The sequence below is a fragment of the Malaclemys terrapin genome, chromosome 14 (assembly GCF_027887155.1).
Source record: "Malaclemys terrapin pileata isolate rMalTer1 chromosome 14, rMalTer1.hap1, whole genome shotgun sequence".
NCBI classification, from domain to species: domain Eukaryota; kingdom Metazoa; phylum Chordata; order Testudines; family Emydidae; genus Malaclemys; species Malaclemys terrapin.
The window spans coordinates 25,613,148-25,632,898 of record NC_071518.1 but is presented as its reverse complement, the minus strand read 5'-3'; the positions used below and the strand labels follow the sequence as shown (position 1 = coordinate 25,632,898).

The window sequence follows — 19,751 nt, the reverse complement described above, 5'->3', positions numbered from 1 at the left end:
TTCCAGTCTGTGACACCAGAGTGCTTCTGCATAATCCAGAGATCCAGTTTGCCACAGAGTATACAGGGTGATGGGCAGCAGTAATAGCCTATTTATCTGCTACCATTATATGCATACATATTCCTACTACCTGGGTGAGGAGCACTCTCAACTATCAACCATGCTATCTAGGTGTTGCTCTTGTGGCCTAAACTAAAGCCTGCTGAAGTCAATTGAAAAACTTACCTTGACCTCATCAGGATTTGAATCTGGCCCTAATCTTCAAGAAAGCCTTAATGGACATAAAATAATGTTATGCTTCTGCTTAAAGAAAAGAAAAGAAATAAAAACCCAAGTGACATCTATTTTTTATTAAATGAAAAAAATCAAAGTTGTGTTATAGGAGAAATATCTGTTTTATGTAAACATTCTTAACAGCTGACATAACCCTGAAAAGCATCCTCCAGCAGAAAAAAGGATGACTGATAATTCATTGTATGTATTTATTTTACAGATTTCTACTGTGGTAGTTCTATAATTCAATGCAATAACACCCACCTCTTCAAATACTTTCAATAGTTTGTCTGTGTGGTTTCTAGACTTCCTGTACTGGATCTGTTACCAAGGCTAAAAGATATCTTCTTTGTAGAACATTCTCAGAGCACAATGGCCCCAAAAATATTACAATTCACCTATTACTGTTTGTCAACTATCCTGTCAAGCATTATTTGTTAGTGGGCGTTAGAGTCCAATTTGACTTTCTTTTTATGTTGTCTTCATCAATTGCAAGTCACATTTGTGACAGATTATTCCCAAAATGGGTGAGAATTTACTACTCAGAGCCTTTCGTAACATATCTCTTGTACACTATCCTCTGGAGATGAAGTTGTATATAAATATCTGTGCACCTAGCTCTCAAGTCCTGTAAGGAAAATGGGTTCATGTCCTCACAGACAAGGAAACAAAGACATACTAGCTGAATGAACATAAATGGGTTCACTCCAGGTCTTTAAATATACAAAGAAGCCATTATCTTCTGGAAACAGATTTGGGAGAATGGTAGTATTCCCTGAGCTGTTTCACTGCAGAGACAATGTTCCTGTGCATCTCTGATTCCCGACTCAACTGTGTAAACTGAAGTCAATGGAGCTATATCAAGTTACAGCAACTGAGACTCTGACCCTGAATGTTTAGATCAATATTTCTCAACTGGTGAGGGTCATAGAAAGCAATTAGGAGGGTCACAAGGCATTGAAATTTTCATTACAATCTAAAACAAAGAAAATCTCTTATCCCTATTCGCTATACACCTTTACACTTCAAAGTCAAGTATTCGCTGTCAACCTCCTGAAATACACACACAAATAAATTACATAAGCTTATAGTTGATATTTAAAAATAAAACTTACTTTTATCAAAAATGTAAGGGGCTCGTGAAAATCTTGACTTCAAATTAGGGGTTGCCAACCTGAAAAAGTTAAGAAATAAGGTTTAGATAACACAGATTTCCTTTCTGCAATGAAAGCTTCCCTCCTTATCTCTCTTTCGTCAGTCACTTTTCTAAAATGTTTTGGTCCATAAAACTAATACTGATAGTATTGATGATCAAAAAATTGTAATAGTTTAACTGATGGATTTTGCATTTTCTTCTGTTTGCTTGCTATCTGGGAACAGATCATGAAATTTTCAAATGTATTCATTATTTGAAATTAGTCACAATTGTCTTGGTCTGCAAATTTCAGTTTGCAGTCTTATCTGCAGATTCAAAATACAAACAGCAAATATTACAAAAACTGCACAAATTGTGAATTATATGTTCAACAGATATAGCTAACTCAACTTACCAATTAGCCAAACAGCATGGATTTCAACTAATTAATATTCACAGTTTACACTGTTCTGATTAGTCACTGACGTGATCCAATCAGGGAACAGAAACAGTACAACCTGACCTCATTCACCTTCTCCTCCTTCTTTGGCTCTGAACTGCTTGACACCTTAAAAATTTCTTTTATAAGCTGCTGTAGAAAGTTTCTTTATACGTATGTCTTATATGTATGTCTTAGTGGGACTCACATGATTGCACCTTGCACTTGTATTTCAGGGTTAAGAAAGGCATAGGTTAAAGTTCCACATCAAGATTTGGGTTCACGCTAACATTAATGCTCTTATGCAGTGTTGAGGCTAGAGTATTGTTAAAGGTGGGGACCTTGAGATTGTGTTAAATCATATTCCTTTTTCCATATCTGGTGGCTGTTCCTGTGGAAATTATAGAATCCATGGCACCTTTTAAAAAGTAAAAGGTAACTCTACTGATCCAGCTAACTGTCAGTGAAACAGATTCAAACTGTGCATGAGGTATTATTAAGTGTACAATGGTTGTCATATTTGCCTAACCACTGCACGATCAGTATCTGATCCATTACTGTAAAGTGCTTTGATATACCTTGTATTTGAAAGGTACTATTTAAAATTAAGATACTATGTTGCAATTTCTTATCAGAACCTCCTGTTATTCTTTTCCATATAAAGTGGTCTTGTGGTATCTTTGGACTACTACACAGAGAGGTTCATCAGTTTAATGCTCCTTCCTGTCAGAATTCATTCCACTAGAGGAATGCCCGACCCTTCTAGGAATTTTCATTTAATTGATTCCTGGACCTAACAGGGTGAAGGATCAGAGAACTAAAGTTATTAGAAAGTAGAAATGGGTACACTCCACGAAGTTTAGATCTGGCTTCGATGGGGAAATTCACAAGATTCAGGGTCACTTGAGTCCAGGTAACGCCCATCTCTACTAGAGAATTATCTTTACTGTAATCATAATTTTACTGACACTTTTTAGGGCTACTAGTCCTCTTCTTCCCCTTTCTATGTCTCTCATCTTTCATTCAACCCTTTTATCTGAACAAGCTGGCGAGAATGAAGTGGATGCAATGCTAAACTCATTTAAAGCTGCCCTTTTTATTATCTGTTTTGCATTCTATCATACTACATGCCTCTCTGAGTTGTCATTAAATATTTCAACCTAATTTTAAGGGTGCTGCAATCATTTGATTCAACAATGCTTTCCTCATGGTCTGGCCAGCTTTTTAATTTTTTTATTAAAAACTTAACTAGGAACATAAAGCATATTCCAATTTAAGGCTCAGTTGTGTTTTTAAATCAATGACCCACTTTCTGGTTGGCTTAAAGCTGTTTGGCACAGCAGAAAGTTCCAGAGGCACTGGGCTTTAGGGGGAATGCACCTACAATTACAACCCTTTAAAGCCTATTTGTTCTTTTTATAGCATATTAATATTTTGTTGCAGTGAGGTTAGATTTTTAATTAGCTCTTCTGTAATAATAACTATCACAGTAATTTTAATAATTTTAACCAAAAACTTGTTGGAAGAGTCTGATCCTTTATTCAGAACTAAAGAACAAGTCAGCTTCTATTTATGGACCTGATCTTACATGCCATCTGTGTACAGAACTAATTTTGAGGTCTATAGAATTTCTGCATGCAAAGATTTTAGAAGAGCAGGTGTCAACTGATTTTGGGTCCTCAACTTGAAAAATGTAGGGTCTGATTTTTTAGAATGCTTAGCATTTTATGGTACTTTATATGTTCAGAGCAGAGCTCCCATTGACGTTAGTTGTAGTGGTGAGCATTGAGCATTTCTGCAAATCAGATCACAGAAGTCTCACATTGGGTACTGAGAATATGTGGAACACAGTGATCACCTGTTAAAATTTTCGTTTACATGACCTGCCTTTCATCACATAGGAAATCTGTGGCAGAGGCAGGGATAGAATAAAATTTTCCAGGATGGTATTTAGCTGCTTTAACCACAAGACAATCCTTTCTCATGAATTACACACCTTCCAAGAATTGCAACAAATGAAGTAGGAATCCTACAGACAGCAGTGGCAGGGGAAATCAATAAGTTAGGCAGAGGTCCTGTGGAAGAAATAGGATGTGATCATGTAGTTAAAGATGATCATGAAGCACATGCACAAGGAGGATGAACGAAGGTTGCACAGGCAACTTGAATTCTGGCATTCCCTACCATTTGAGGGGATGACTTTGCAACCTTCACATTCTTTTAATTATGTTTTTAGATGTAGTTTCCTAAGTTTTTTAAAAAACTGAAACAGTAAATATTTATTCATATGGAACCATATTGAGCCTGTGCCCATCCCTGTGGTTCAGTATTGTTGGGATCTTTAGATCTACAGCACAGTCCTCTATGAATGGGTTAATAGAGTACAGTAACTCCTCACTTAAAGTCATCCCAGTTAACGTTGTTTTGTTGTTACATTGCTGATCAATTAGAGAACGTGCTCATTTAAAGTTGCGCAATGCTCCCTTATAACATTGCTTGGCAGCCGCCTGCTTTGTCCACTGCTTACAGAAAGAGCAGTCCACTGGACTAGCTGGTGGGGGCTTGGAACCAGGGTGGACTGGCAGCCCCCCTATCAGCTCCCCACTCCCCTAAGTTCCCTGTGCGGCAGCCGCCCAGCAGGCTATCAATTGCAGGCAGTTCAGTTGTCCCTCCACCCACTGCCCTGTGCTGCTCCTGCCCTCTGCCTTGGAGCTGCTCCGGGAAGCCTCCTGCTTGCAGTGCGGAGGGAGGGAAGAGGGGGGCTAATGTCAGGGTGTCCCCCTCCCCCGTACTCCTGCCCCCCGCTTACCCCTTCTCCATATAGGGCAGAGTGGGGACATGACAGGGCTCAGGGGGAAAGAGCTTGCTGGCCGCAGCTGCTGTCTCAACTTCCTGATCTTTTTAAAGGCAATGTACTTAGGGCTGGTCCACACTAACCCCCCACTTCGAACTAAGATACGCAACTTCAGCTACGTTATTCACGTAGCTGAAGTCGAACTATCTTAGTTCGAACTTACTGCGGGTCCACACGCGGCAGGCAGGCTCCCCCGTCGACTCCGCGTACTCCTCTCGCGGAGCAGGAGTACCGGTGTCGATGGCGAGTACTTCTGGGATCGATCCCAGAAGATCGATTGCTTACCGCCAGACCCGGAGGTAAGTATAGACGTACCCTTAGAGTGGGGTCTTGTTTAACCAAGCTTCACAATCATCATTGCTGTGTACAGTATTAAATTGTTTAAAACTTATACTGTGTGTATATATATAGTCTTTTGTCTGGTACAAAAAAATTCCCTGGAACCTAACCCCACCATTTACATTAATTCTTATGAGGAAATTGGATTCGCTTAACATCGTTTAGCTTAAAGTCTCATTTTTCAGGAACATAACTACAACGTTAAGTGAGGAGTTACTGTAATTGATAGCAGCAGAAAGCGGTTATCTTCTATGTGGACCTGCCACTCGAAGAGATAGACACACTTTGCCAGTAGATTTTACAGCTATTTACTAGACAGTAAGGGAATTTAGAGACTCAAGAATAATGGGTTCAATTCCAGTTTCTGTAGGAGAGTGATCTCTAATGGTTACAGATCCTTCTGAGTTGTCTCTGCCAGCCTCTCCCTGTTCCCTTCTGGTTCTATAGCCCCTCCTCCCCAGATCCTGCCTTCATTCCTGCTCTTAGCTTGCCTGACTTGGCAAAGTTATAAGCAACTGAAAACAGGGTCTTATAATGCAAAGTTTTGTGCAACCTTTACTATAGGGAGAGGACCTATTATTATATGTATATATATAAAAAATCAAACAATTATTACCAATAAACTCATACAGTCATCTTTTCCCATTTAAAGATAGGTGAAAGAGGTCTCAACCTCTCTGGAGGCCAGAAGCAAAGAATCAGCTTAGCTCGTGCTGTTTATGCCAATAGAGACATTTACTTGTTGGACGACCCCCTATCAGCAGTTGATGCACATGTTGGAAAATACATTTTTGAGAAATGCATAAAAGAGGCCCTTAAAGGAAAAACAGTAGTTCTTGTAACTCATCAACTACAGGTAATTAAAACAATTAATATTATTAATGCAATAATTATAAATGTGAAGTATATTTGAAGCATATATATGTATAAGTATACATGTAAAATAATATTAATATCACAAACAAAACAATGTAAGCGAAACCGTACCTAATAGAGGAGACAATTTCTTTCTATTTTTAGTATGTTGGAGATTGTATGGTAAGTGTTCTGTTGGGGAAATAGAACATAAAAGGAGAATGTGGGACAGCCTGATAATTACTGTTTAGGTCCGGGTGCTAAGTTCAGGCTCTAACACAGACTTCTTGAATGACATTAGGCAGGTCTACTATAAAGGTCATCAGTGAAATAGTTAAGTCATTTTAAATGTGATCCTTAGGTTGAGTGGTTAATATCTTACTGAGATGAATACGGCTTAGAGTTATTATTTTAGGTTGTCTGGACTCATGCAGACAACTCTGCATGGGTTTACATTCATTACATAATTTCAAGGTTTTCTTTGCAATCAAAAGGATTGGAAATATCTTTTTTTAAAATTAAAGCTTAGATTCTGAAGAAGGGAGTGCATTCCATGGCAAATTCTGCAGCCGTGGAATGGCGGAATACACAGGACACTGATTGTAGGAACCAATTAACTGGTGTTTAAATGTCTCTAAAATCTGGGGATACAGATGCTTTCATAGGTCATTAAGTAGTCTCTCACAGTTAGTTTCTTTTTTTGAGGGTTAAATAATTCAACTATTGCTATCAATAAGACAAAATTGCTGTTTGTTTATAGTTTTGGCCTTCTCTCTTCAGGTTAAAATTATTATTATAATTTTTAAATACGTGCAAGGCACTCAAGTACTATGATGATGGGAGTAGATATATAGATAGATGTTTCTTTTTTAGACTCCACCTCAGTTTCCATTTCTGGAGAACATTCTAGGAGTGAGGACAATTTAATCAACTGCCTCCAGTTCTTCATTTCACACTTGTTAGCACTGGAGATAGGGAGCCCTCTTTAATCACTTTATACAGAGATATACCTATCTCATAGAACTGGAAGGGACCCCAAAAGGTCATCAAGTCCAGGCCCCAGTCTTCACTAGCAGGACCAAGTACTGATTTTGCCCCAGATCTCTAAGTGGCCCCCTCAAGGATTAAACTCACAACGCTGGGTTTAGCAGGCCAATGCTCAAATCACTGAGCTATGCCTCCCACCTAGTTTGAGCCACCTTATGGGAAAAATCATAATAATAAAATATAGGATATTGGTAGTTCGTTTATTAGGAGCTCTAGTTTCCCACTGGAGATTAGCATGAGTAACTTATAATAATGGAAAAAGCATTAAATAGCCTCTGCCTTTCATTTGACTGTTTGTTGCATTAAGTTAATAGCCATTGAAAACTAACCCCAATATCCTATATTTGGAACTTACACTTTCGTGGTATACATAATGCCCATGTACAAGAACTGCAGGGGAAAGTTAAGCTGTAAATCAGCATGAATGAGCCAGAAGCTACAAAACTTAAAGTTGAAACATAACTGAGCAGCAGTCTCCATGGACTTGATCCAAAGTGCATGGAAGCCACCGGGAGTCTTTCCATTGATCTCAGATCAGGCCCATGTCTGTGACCTTGATTTTTCCCAAGTGTCAGAATACCAGTCCCATTGCATATAGCAATAGGGTCCCAGACACTTACATCTTGATTTTCTGATGCAGTGTATGTATAGATCTCACTGATTTCAAATGGAGCACTGGGTCCTCAGAAAAAAACACGTCCTAAAAGCAAAGAGAATGCTCATCAGTCCCCTTCTCTGGGTGGGTCTCTTCCTTTGTTAAAATAGTTTCCTTTGCTGATATTCTCTTCCTTTGAGCCCCTGTGCTCCCTCAACCAGGCTAGCTAGCTATTTCCTTTGTTCTCTAAACTTAATCTCAACCTCTACAGCTGTTCAGGAATTTGACTGATTTTTTTTGACACAACATGCTGAGTTATCAAAACCAATCCTTTCAGTGAGAAAGTTTCTCAGGTCCAGGATTGAATTTCTGGTCACAATAGACACACACTGTAATAGGGTGTGGTCAACTCAGAGCAGCCATTGTGGGCCACGTATGGTGCTGCTGCAGACTTTCTCTCCTTCCCCAAGGTAGGGCTCCTCAGCTCTCCACACACAGGTCAGTGCTGGAGATGTGGTTTAGGCCTACAGACAAGTCACAAACCAGCTTACAAAATTCCAAACTTCTAAAAGTCCCAAACAAACAAAATGTTCTTTCCCTTCCACACGGGCTCCTCCTCCACTTGTTTTCTAGGCTCCCTTTAAGGGTTTGTCTATACAGCATATGGCAGCATGCTTCCCATTGCAAATTGACAGACTTAGCATTGTGGGGCTTATGCTAACACTCTATAACTAGTTATGTAGACAGCACTTTAAAATTGCAGGTTGGGCTGGAGCTCAGGCTCTGAAGCCTACTTAGTCCCCATGCTGGAGTCTTCAGGGCCCAAACTGCAATAATCTAAACAATTATTTTTAGCACAGTAACATGAGCCCAAGTCTGCTCAGCTCTGGGAGGCTAGCTTCTGCAGGCTGCACAGACATAGCCAAAGGCCATGTCTACACTACAAAGTTAATTTGACTTCATGTAAGTCGACATTGACCCTCCAATTTAAGCAAGTCAATCTTGCATCTTCACACTACGCTCATTGTGTCAGCGGAGTGCATCCTCACTAGCAGGGCTTGTATCGACACACGGAGCACTGCACTGTGGGTAGCTATCCCACAGTGCACCTAGCTGAGTGGAATTTTGGGTTGGGCTTGCAATGCCTTATGGGACCAGAACATTGGCGTGGGTGGTTATAGGAACATGGCGTTAGCTTCTCATGATGCACTTACCTCCCTCCCTCTCTGAAATCAGTAGCAAACAATCAGCCTTTTTCACGCCTTTTTCTATAAGTCTGGGTTACCCACGTGGACGCCATAGCACGATAAGCATGGACCCTGCTCAGCTGTACACTATTGTTGTGAGCATTACAAGCACCTCGTGCCTTATCCTGCAGTATTTACACAGCCAATACAGGAGATGCCTTACAGAACAATGTGATGCCAAACAAGCAGCCCTGTTGGAAGAAACAGAGTGGAGCAATTTGCAGTTGCTGGCGACAGTCACGCATCACCTTGACATGGTTGAGCGCCGTTTCTGGGCCCAGGAAACAAGCACTGACTGGTGAGACTGCATTGTTGTGCAGCTATGGGATAACAAGAAGTGGCTGCAGAACTTTCAAAGGCGTAAGGCCACTTTCCAGGAACTGGAGCTTTCCCCAGCCCTGAAGCGCAGCAGTACTAAAATGAGAGCTGCTCTGACAGTGGAGAAGTGAGTGGCAATAGCTCTATGGAAGCTTGCAACGCCAGACTGCTACCGGGCAGTGGGGCATCAATCTGGAGTGGGTAAATCTACTGAGGGATCCGTTGTGATCCAAGTTTGCAAGGCCATCAACAGACTTCTGCTAAGAAGAGTAGTGACTCTGGGAAACATCCAGGACATAGTGGATGGTTTTGCCATGATGGGGTTCCCTAACTGCAGTGGAGTGATAGATGGAACGCATATCCCTATCTTGGCAACAGACCACCTTGCCAAAGAGTAAATAAACCAAAAGGGGTACTTCTCAATGGTGTTGCAAGCGTTGGTGGATCATGGGGGCCATTTCACCGACATCAATATGGGATGGTTGGGAAAGGTGCATGATGTGCGCATCTTTAGGAACTCCAGTCTGTTCAGAAAGCTGTAAGCAGGGACTTTCTTTCCAGACTGCAAAATAACCATTGGTGATGTTGAAATGCCAATCGTGATCTTGGGAGACCCTGCCTACCTCTTGCTCCCATGGCTCATGAAGCCGTACATAAGCAGCCTGGACAGCAGTAAGGACTGGTTCGACCATAGGCTGAGCAAGTGCAGAATGGTGGTAGAATGTGCCTTTGGATGTTTAAAAGGTCACTGGCACTGTTTGCTGACTAGATTAGATTTCGGTGAAAGCAATATCCCCATTGTTATTGCTGCCTGCTGTGTGAGCCATAATATCTGTGAAACAAAAGGAGAAAAGTTTCTGCTGGGAAGAAGGCTTGAGGCAGATCGCTTGGCAGCTAATTTTGAGCAGCCAGACACCAGGCCAGTAAGAAGAGAGAACATTGAGGGGCTCTGTGTCTCCATGAGCCTTTGAAAGCCAGCAATGAGCCAGAGCAATGTGACACTTATCTGTGTTGTTTCTTACCAAACTGTTTCCTCCATCACATTTTCTTCCCTGTAAACTCAACCCACACCAACCATGGTGTTTTGAATGAATAAAGAGCCTTTTCTCCTCAATCCATTAAGTTTTATTATGCACACAAACACACAGGGACAGCAAAGAAAAGTAAGATAACCTGGGGCAAAAGTGCTGATAAAACAGTGAGGGGAGAAACAAGAAAAGCTTGCTTACCGATGCACTGCAATAACAATCAAAGGTGTGAGAATGTGCACCTTCTGGTCCTTGTACCCTGCCCTGGTGTTGAGTGTAAGCAATACTGAACTTCGCCCCCTCCCCATAGGACATTTTGGGGGAGGAGGATGTAGAACTAGGCGATGATGGCAACAGGTTCAGGATAGGCTGCAGAGGGACTCTAGCATCCAGCTGCCTTTCCTGAACTGCAACCAGATGCCTCCGATACCCACTACCCCTAATTTTTTGTCCAGATTAAACATAAAAAATAATAGCATGTAAACCCCTACAGTTTGATTGGAAATGTGTACTCAACAGAGGTGCCTTCCCTGGCATCATGTTCTGCTGGCAACTGGCCCTTTGAAGGGATGGGCTCCAGGGTTAAAAACAGTTCTTGGCTATTGGGGAGAATGGATACTCTGCCTGCCTGCCTCACATTCTCCTCCTCCTCCTCTTCCTTGTAACAATGTCCTCCTCATTGTTGCTCGACGTCATCCAGTGCTTCTGGGAGGTATTCATGGAGCGTTTTGGGGTAGTGGTGGGGTTGCCGCTGAGAATCACATGCAGCTCCTCATAAAAGCAGCATGTCTGTGGGGCAGAACCAGAATGACTGTTCGCCTCCCTTGTCTTCTGGTACACTTGCCGAAGCTCTTTTATTTTCATACCGCACTGCTGCATGTCCCTGGTGTAGCCCTTTTCCCCCATGCCCTGTGCAATGTTGGCACAGATGTCAGCATTTCTTCTGCTGAATCGGAGCTCTGCCTGCACAGACTCTTCTCCCCACACAACAATAACCTCCATCACCTCCTGTGTACTCCATGCTGGAGCATGTTTGCAGCTGTGAGTCTCCACGATCAGCTGTGCTGGCGAGCTCGCCACGCTGATCAAACAGGAAATGAAAATTCAAAAGTTCCCGGGCCTTTAACAGGGGAGTAGCCGTTTCCCATGTATCTGGTTGACGTGCAGTTGAAAGTGCTCTCCAGAGTGGTCACAGCGGAGCACTGTGGGATACCTCCTGGACAGGGTGGATTTGATTTAAATCAGATTGATTTAAATCATTAGTCAGGAAGACTCGATTTAATCATGGATTTCTACATAAAAGTGCATTTTTGTTGGTTCTTATAACCTTAATACATATTCTTCACAACTCAGAGATAGATGTAGGTTTCATTTTTAGAAGGTACGCACTATACATTTTTAAAGTGATTTATTTTGAAAACTTTTCAGATTAGTTTTACAGCTATATCAGAAAATTTTAATTTACCAAAGGTAATTGAAGCAGATATTTATGAAGTCATTGGGAGGTGAACTATCTCCAATTCAACAGATTAATGATTAATATTTGGAGGATTTTCTTGCCATGCTGTATTAGGAGGAGAATATCACCAGACAGACATTTAAATTGTTTTATTTAACTAAAACAGCAATGTTATGTATTCTGGATTTTTTTCTTCAACAGCAAACATATAATATTTTAACAAAACAAGCATATTAATTTTTGAATTTAGTTAAACATTCACATTTTTTAAAATCAGGTTTGTTTTTGTTAAAATTGTTTTTAATGAAAATAATTAAATGAAATATTTAAAAAACAAAAACAAAAATTAACTATGTCAGCCAGGTCAACATGAGAAACTTAAAATATTGGTTTCTGCAGTTAATTCAGTCGTCTTCACCTTCATTTTCCTGTTCGTTCATAATCTGGAAAAGAAAAACAAGCTTTCCTGCTTTTTCAGGTCCCAAACAATTTCTCAATTTGGAATGAATTAGTCCAAAGGAAGAAAATATTCTTTCTACACCGGCAGAAGAAGCTACTGCTGTTAAAAGTTAGATTATCACTTCAACAGTCTCTGAATCCAAGTGATTAAGTGACTTCCATCAGTTCACTGGTGTGACTTTCTTTAAAACATCATCAGCAAACATATATTTCTTGAATGGTTCACCCTTAGCTCTGAAGTTTATTATAGTTGGCATTATGGAGGGACTATTCCTGGATGTCCTTGTCATAGCCAACTCCTCTTCTTCAGCAGCTAAGGTTTGACCCTGGTACCAAATATTGAAAATATCTGCAAGAAGATGAGCTCGAGATAGTGCTTGTCCCATTAGTTTTTTTAATGCTTGTAATTTAACTCTGTCTTTGCATATTTCTCTTTTTAAGATCTCACTCACTTTCTTCCAAATTTCAACAGCGTCAGCAATAAAACAGCTATTTCCCTGCATTTTGTTCAAGACTACAGAAATAGACTTCAGGATACTCAGCATATGTTCAACATTTCTCTTAAGCCCAATGTTGAGAATGTTGGCTAAGACAGTGCCATCTATTTTTTCATGATTTTGTTCACAAACTGTCATCAGATTAGGTCAGTTCTTGATATAGTGCTCAAAATAGTCCACTACTGAGTTCCATTGCATGTCTTGTGGGAGAGTTAGCTTGGTTCCTCCCACTTTTTTCAGAGCAGCTGCTGCAAAGTGGTTGTTATGGAAATATTTTGCAATTTCAACAACATTAGCCTTTATTCCTGGAACACTGAAGTCTTTGTCTAGGAGGTGCATCAAATGAGCATTGCAACCTTATGTTATTAGCTTTGGACTCTCTTCACAATCTTCTAAATTTCTTCTCATCTTGGATACATTTGCAGCATTGTCTGTGACCAAGCTGCGTACTAGACACTTTAATTTTTTTTCACAGTTTGTTATAGCTTTTACTGCTACTTCTTGTAAGTATTCTGCTGTGTGTGCATTTTCTGATGTATCAATTGTTTCTGTAAGGAAGACATTCCCTTCTTCTGTTGTCAGACAAGCACATACAACAGGATCATTGTGGACCTTGCTCCACCTATCAAGACTCAGTTTGACAATTTCACCCTCTAGACCTTTTGCACACTGCTCAATTTCTCTTTCATACACTTTATTCAGCAATTTGCCTGCGACATCTACTCTGTTGGTGGACTGTATCCTGGTCTTAATGACTGAACCATGTTAATGAAGTGTGGGTTCTCAATCATACAGAAAAGCGAGTTTGTTGCATAAACAAACTGGGCAATTTTTTCATCAATTACCTCTTTTTGTAATCTGCTGGTTCTTATCACAAATTAATCTATGGTTGTTTCTGGATGATGGAGATGTGCGTTCTTTTTGCTACAGGTGATATACTGTGGCTATGTGACATACATGATGTGACTGAAACACTAACACTGGCAGATAACTCTGAAACTATAGAAAATGATGGTGATCTTGAAGGTGGATAGTTTTCAGAATCCTGTATGTTGAGGATGGATTCTCCTAAACAAAATAAGTCAATGCAGTTATTTAATTATGATTATCATATTGCTCATTTAGTTTTACTCATTGCATTCACTGACACTCAGTACTACTTTAAAGGTTAAATTGTAAAAGGAAGATCTGCCTATTTCAGCTATTTATTTTTTATCACAACTGCATCTAAAATTATAGTACCATAGAGTAACAACTATATTTTTTGCTCAGTGTTAAGAAAGAAGTATGAAATAAAAAAAGTTTACCAACCTGAAGATCCTGCATGTTCAGACATGTTCCTTTCATCATCTTCAACGCAGCTTACTCCTGAGAAGGAACACTTCTCATGATGTTGTTTCATTCGGGCTATCAGGCCTTGCATTTCTTTGTTGTACTGTTTGCATTTTGCATGCATGCCTGTCTTACCCAGAGCTAGAGGAACTTCATTAAAATATTCCCAAACTGGGACTCTTTTGCGGCCTGATGCCATTGTAGATTTTCACTTCTAGTGAGAGAATGGTATGGTAGAGATCAAATCAATGAAGGCTACCCTCAGAAAGACCTCAAGACTTCTGGAATATGCTGCTCAAACAGTTTCACTTTTGTTTCTACTGCCCGTCCCTCCCTTCTCACATCTCCAGATTTCTTCTCCTTGTCCAGATCTATTCTGCCCCCAACAATCTTCTATTCATTGAACTTTTTGAAACTTAGCACTTTTAGAGAGAGGTAAGGGATTGACTCTGTGTACACAAATTTGCAGAGAGACAATAGGGTTGAGGTCTGTTATTTCTCACCTCTACTTATTCATTTATTTATTTAAAAACATTTTTGCTGTTAACAAGCGTGTTATCTCTGGAGACACAAATCCACAGTTTGAGAACTGCAAAACTAAGCATCTCTGATGGTATCTTCTAGCTGAGCACCGAGTCCCATTGGGTAGATAGAAAGATTAACGTAAATAATCTATACAGAAGCCCCTGGAACCCCATAAGATTGGGTCTCTAATCCATGAACCATTGGAATTCATTTACAAAACTTTTCTTAAACACTACATGAATATATTGTATCATTCTATAAAATTAGAATTTATCATTCCTATTTCATGATGAGATACCATTGAGCTATAATGTATCTGTCTTTAGATAGGTTTCTTCCTCAAAAAGCATTTTATCCAAAAAATCCGATTTAAATTAAAAAAATCCTATTTTTTTTATTTTTTTGAAAATATCATTGATTTTTATCCACCCTGCTCCTGGGGGCCAATTCATTCGAATTACACAATGTAGTGTCTACACTATCCCTATGTCAACACATGGGTCTCGAATCAAGTGCTATGCCTCTCGTGGAGGTGGAGTACAGAAGTTGACTTTACAGACCACTTAGATCAGTGGAAGGGACTCAGTAGCATAGACACACACATTATTAGATCGACATAAGGAGGCTTATGTTGACTTAAGTTTGTAGTGTAGTCCAGGCCAAAGTCTCTTCTCCCGGGAGGAGAGTGCTGACTGCAAAGCTAATTCCTTTCACAGCTTCAGTCACTCTGGCTCTACGACCCAGGCTGCTTCCCTGGAGTCCTTTCAGACCCTGCTTCAAAGCCTTCCACAGGAACCCAACTTGCTCCCTGTGATTACCCCCCCAACTGAGCTTTCTTAGTCCTTTTAAGAGGCCCAGCTGTTTCATGCTATCACTTGACCCCAATTAATCTAGCTCCCTCAGGCTGGGAAGCAGCTAATTAATTACACCGCAGATGAGCTGACTGAACAGGGCTAAGGTGACCATACATCCCATTTTGGCCGGGGCAGTCCCTTTTTTAAGCCCTGTCCTGGCTGTTCCAACTTTTTTTGGAAAAACTGTACATTTATTGCATTTGCTCTTGACAACTGAGGAATGCGTGTGGGGGGGGTGAGTGGCAATGCCAGCCCTGCACGAGAGGGAGGGCTTGGGAGAGAGGCTCTGCGTGGGCAGGCGTCAGGGGGCCTTGGGCTAGCCCCGCATGCAGTGGGTAGAGGGAGGCCTCAGGCCAAGTGGGGTAGAGGGGGGCACTGGCAGCAGGGGGGCTTGGGCAGAGGGCACGGGAGTTCAAGCCAGCTCTGCGTGTAGGCAGACGGCAGTGGGGCTCGGGCCAGCCCCACACATGGGAGAGAAAGGGAGGCCTCAGGCCGGCCCCATCAGCAGCAGGCAGGTAGGGGTGGGGCGGGGGGTGGGTCTCAGGTTGGCCTAGTGTCCTGTTTTCCCTTTGGGAAAATATGTTCATCCTAAACAGGGCTGACTACCCGCAGGCCTTTTGGCCCTTAAGGGGCAGGCGACCCTGCTAGAGCCATGCACCCAAGCATACCCAATAACCTGGTGGTTAGGGCATCCTCCTAGGATGTGGGCAACACAGGTGCAAGTCCCTGCTCTGTCTGATTCAGGCCAGAGACTTGAACCTGGATCTCCCATGTCCCCACTGAGAGCCCTTGCTAGTGGGTGTTCTGGGAACAGGCACAAAACTTCAAAAGCTCTTGGGTTTGTCCCAACGCAGAAAAGAATAAGCATTTGAAATCTTAAATTGTTTTTTGCAGGGCAGGAAAAACTTTCCCCTCCCAACTCTACCTCCAGGCTTACCAGACATACAGTACAAAGCCTTGTGTTTGAGCAGACATCTCTCTGCAGTCTAAAGTACTGTGCTTCAAGCCCCTCCTCCTTCCATTAACGAAGTAGGGAAATGTCTCCCTTTTGAAAGTCATAATTTTCAATAAATCTTAATTAAAGCACAGATGTCTTTGTTCAGCATTAGAGCCTTTATACTGGAATGTATTTCTCATAGCTTCCTAATGGCAAATATGTCTCAGGAGTTGCTTTTTTGTTTGATCTAATACACCCATTTCATTTTTCACTTTTTTTGTTGTTGTTGTTGCTAGTAATATAAAAGCAATGTACCAGCAGGTGGCACAGAAGCAACATTTTACACTGCCTTGAAGCAAAAGCTGGAGGAGAATGTCCTACACTAATGGAAGACATTAGCATTGCATGTAGTAAATGCCAAAATCTAAATTAATGCAACATTAAGGTTGGTCTGATAAAAGAAAAGAAAAAGTCAGGAAATGCAAAATGTGAGGTTCCTACAGCAATGTTAACTTGGCCACTCTGCCCAATCTGTATATTTGTGTTTAACATTTAACAACATAAATAGAAATGTAGAAAAACAAGAAGAGAAAAACCTACATATGTATACCTTAGCTGATTTGACATTGCTGTAGAAGCCTTTGCTTTGCTTGATTTTTTAAAAACTTTCTATTTTAGCAGGCATCCTTCATAATACATTAATATAGCTGGCCTCATTTATAGAATCATAGAAGATTAGGGTTAGAAGAGACCTCAGGAGGTCATCCAGTCCAACCCCCTGCTCAAAGCAGGACCAACACCAACTAAATCATCCCAGCCAGGGCTTTGTCCAGCCGGGCCTTAAAAACCTCTAAGGATGGAGATTCTACCATCTCCCTAGGAAACCCATTCCAGTGCTTCACCACCCTCCTACTGAAATAGTTTTTCCTAATATCCAACCTAGATTTCCCCCACCGCAACTTGAGACCATTGCTCCTTTGTCTGTCATCTGCTACCACTGAGAACAGCCTAGCTCCATCCTCTTTAGAACCCTCCTTCAGGTAGCTGAAGGCTGCTATCAACCCCCCCACCCCTCACTCTTCTCTTCTGCAGACTAAACAAGCCCCTCGCAAGTTATGTGCCCCAACCCCCAGATCATTTTCGTTGCCCTCCGCTGGACTCTCTCCAATTTGTCCACATCTTTTCTGTAGTGGGGGCCCCAAAACTGGATGCAATACTCCAGATGTGGCCTCACCAGTGCCAAATAGAGGGGAATAATCACTTCCCTCGATCTTCTGGCAATGCTCCTACTAATGCAGCCCAATATGTCGTTAGCCTTCTTGGCAACAAGGGCACACTGCTGACTCACATCCAGCTTCTCATCCACTGTAATCCTCAGGTCCTTTTCTGCAGAACTGCTGCTTAACCAGTCGGTCCCCAGCCTGTAGCGGTGCATAAGATTCTTCCATCCTAAGTGCAGGACTCTGCACTTGTCCTTGTTGAACCTCATCTGATTTCTTTTGGCCCAATTTTCCAATTTGTCTCAGTCACACTGGACCCTATCTCTACCCTCCAGCGTATCTACCTCTCCCCCCAGCTTAGTGTCATCTGCAAACTTGCTGAGGGTGCAGTCCATCCCATCATCCAGATAATTAATAAAGATGTTGAACAAAACCGGCCCCAGGACCGACCCCTAGGGCACTCCGCATGATACCGGCTGCCAACTAGACATCGAGCCATTGATCACCACCCGTTGAGCCCGACAATCCAGCCATCTTTCTATCCACCTTACACTCCATTCATCCAATTCATACTTTGCCTTTTTCCAATCGTCCGTGACCTCCCCCGCTTGCCACAAGTTTTCAAAGATAATGGCCAATGGCTCTGCAATCACATCAGCCAATTCCCTCAGCACCCTTGGATGCATTAGATCTGGACACATGGACTTGTGCCTGTCCAGCTTTTTTAAATAGTCCTTAACCTGTTCTTTCACCACTGAGGGCTGCTCACCTCCTCCCCATACCGTGTTGCCCAGGACAACAGTGTGGGAGCTGACCTTGTCTGTGGAGACCGAGGCAAAAAAAGCATTGAGTGCTTCAGCTTTTTCCACATCATCTGTAACTAGATTGCCTCCCCCATTCATTAAGGGTCCCACACTTTCCCTGACCTTTTTCTTGTTGCTAACATACCTGTAGAAACCCTTCTTGTTACCCTTCAAATCCCTTGCTAGCTGCAACTCCAGTTGTGTTTTGGCCTTCCTGATTACACCCCTGCATTCTCGTGCAATATTTGTATACTCCTTCCTAGTCATCTGTCCAAGTTTCCATTTCTTGTAAGCTTCCTTTTTGTGTTTAAACTCAACAAAGATTTCACTGTTAAGCCAAGCTGGTCACCTGCCATATTTGCTATTCTTTCTGGACATTGGGATGGTTTGTTCCTACGTCCTCAATAAAGCTTCTTTAAAATACAGTCAGCTTTCCTGGACTTCTTTCCCCCTCATATTAGCCTCCCAGGGGATCCTGTCCATCAGTTCCCTAAGAGAGTCAAAGTCTACTTTTCTGAAGTCCAGGGTCTGTATTTTGCTACTCTCCTTTCTTCCTTTTGTGAGGATCCTGAACTCAACCTCTCATGGTCATTGCTGCCCAGGTTGCCACCCACTTCTACTTCCCCTACCAATTCTTCCCTGTTTGTAAGCAGCAGGTCAAGAGGAGAACGGCCCCTGGTTGGTTTCTCCAGTAGTTGCACCAGGAAGTTGTCCCCAACATGCTCCAAAAACTTCCTGGATTGTCTGTGCACTGCTGTATTGCTCTCCCAGCAGATGTCAGGGTGATTGAAGTCCCCATTAGAACCAGAGCCTGTGTTCTTATCTTCCTAAATTATTTCCTAAAGAAAAAAACTCTGTGGTGATGGTGCAAATGCACCAGTGCATACTTCCAGGAGACAGTGATATGAGTGCGCTTCAAGAACTGAACTCATACGTTGCACTTATTTGGAGCTGAGAAAAACTGCACTACTGCCTCCTTGAAATCAACTGGGGCTGGCTGGGGCAAGGACTTGCTTATACAATCTAGAATGCTCTCAAAGAGGGAAGTGGGGGGAGATTGTGCGCCAAAAAATTCTACATAGCTGTTCTGGTGCCACAGTGGCCTCTGTTGGGTGAAAGGCAGAACTGCAGCACTTCTTAGGCAGAATGTATTTTCTGCAGGAAAAGAAATTCTGCGCTGAACATCAATTCTGCGCATACATAGTGGTGCAGAATTCTCCCAGGAGTAATAGTCATCTACTTCAAATTTCTCAGGTTCTTTAGGTCCCATTACATTCTGGGGCACAAAACTCCAGAGCCCAGATCTGAACTGAATGTATAATGTAATGATCACATATTGACATGTCTTTTGAGGAGAGAGTAAGGGGCCTGCCAACTTGGCAAGAAGTACAGTTTGACAGAAAAGGCTGAGGAAAGGTGATTGTTGAAGTTAATTTTCTAAGAGACTCATGGGGCAAAACTAATCCTCAGCACCCAAGGAAGGGAAGAAGAATACTCTCATCAAGGCAATGAAATTACAGTGGAGCCAGCGCCAC

At 41.8% G+C, this 19,751-nt stretch overlaps 1 protein-coding gene across 8 annotated transcripts in view; it reads left to right on the top strand.

Annotated features, from left to right (window-relative positions):
* Positions 1–19,751, top strand: part of LOC128848991 (ATP-binding cassette sub-family C member 12-like) — a 108,500-nt gene that overhangs the window by 59,874 nt on the left and 28,875 nt on the right. For all 8 annotated transcript variants that reach the window (XR_008447141.1, XR_008447142.1, XM_054049307.1 and 5 more), the window contains one exon: positions 5,693–5,896. Coding sequence is in view for 6 of the 8 variants with exons in the window: in XM_054049307.1 (XP_053905282.1) it covers positions 5,693–5,896 (204 nt within the window). In the remaining 2 variants the exon portion in view is untranslated. The remainder of the gene's footprint in view (positions 1–5,692; positions 5,897–19,751) is intronic.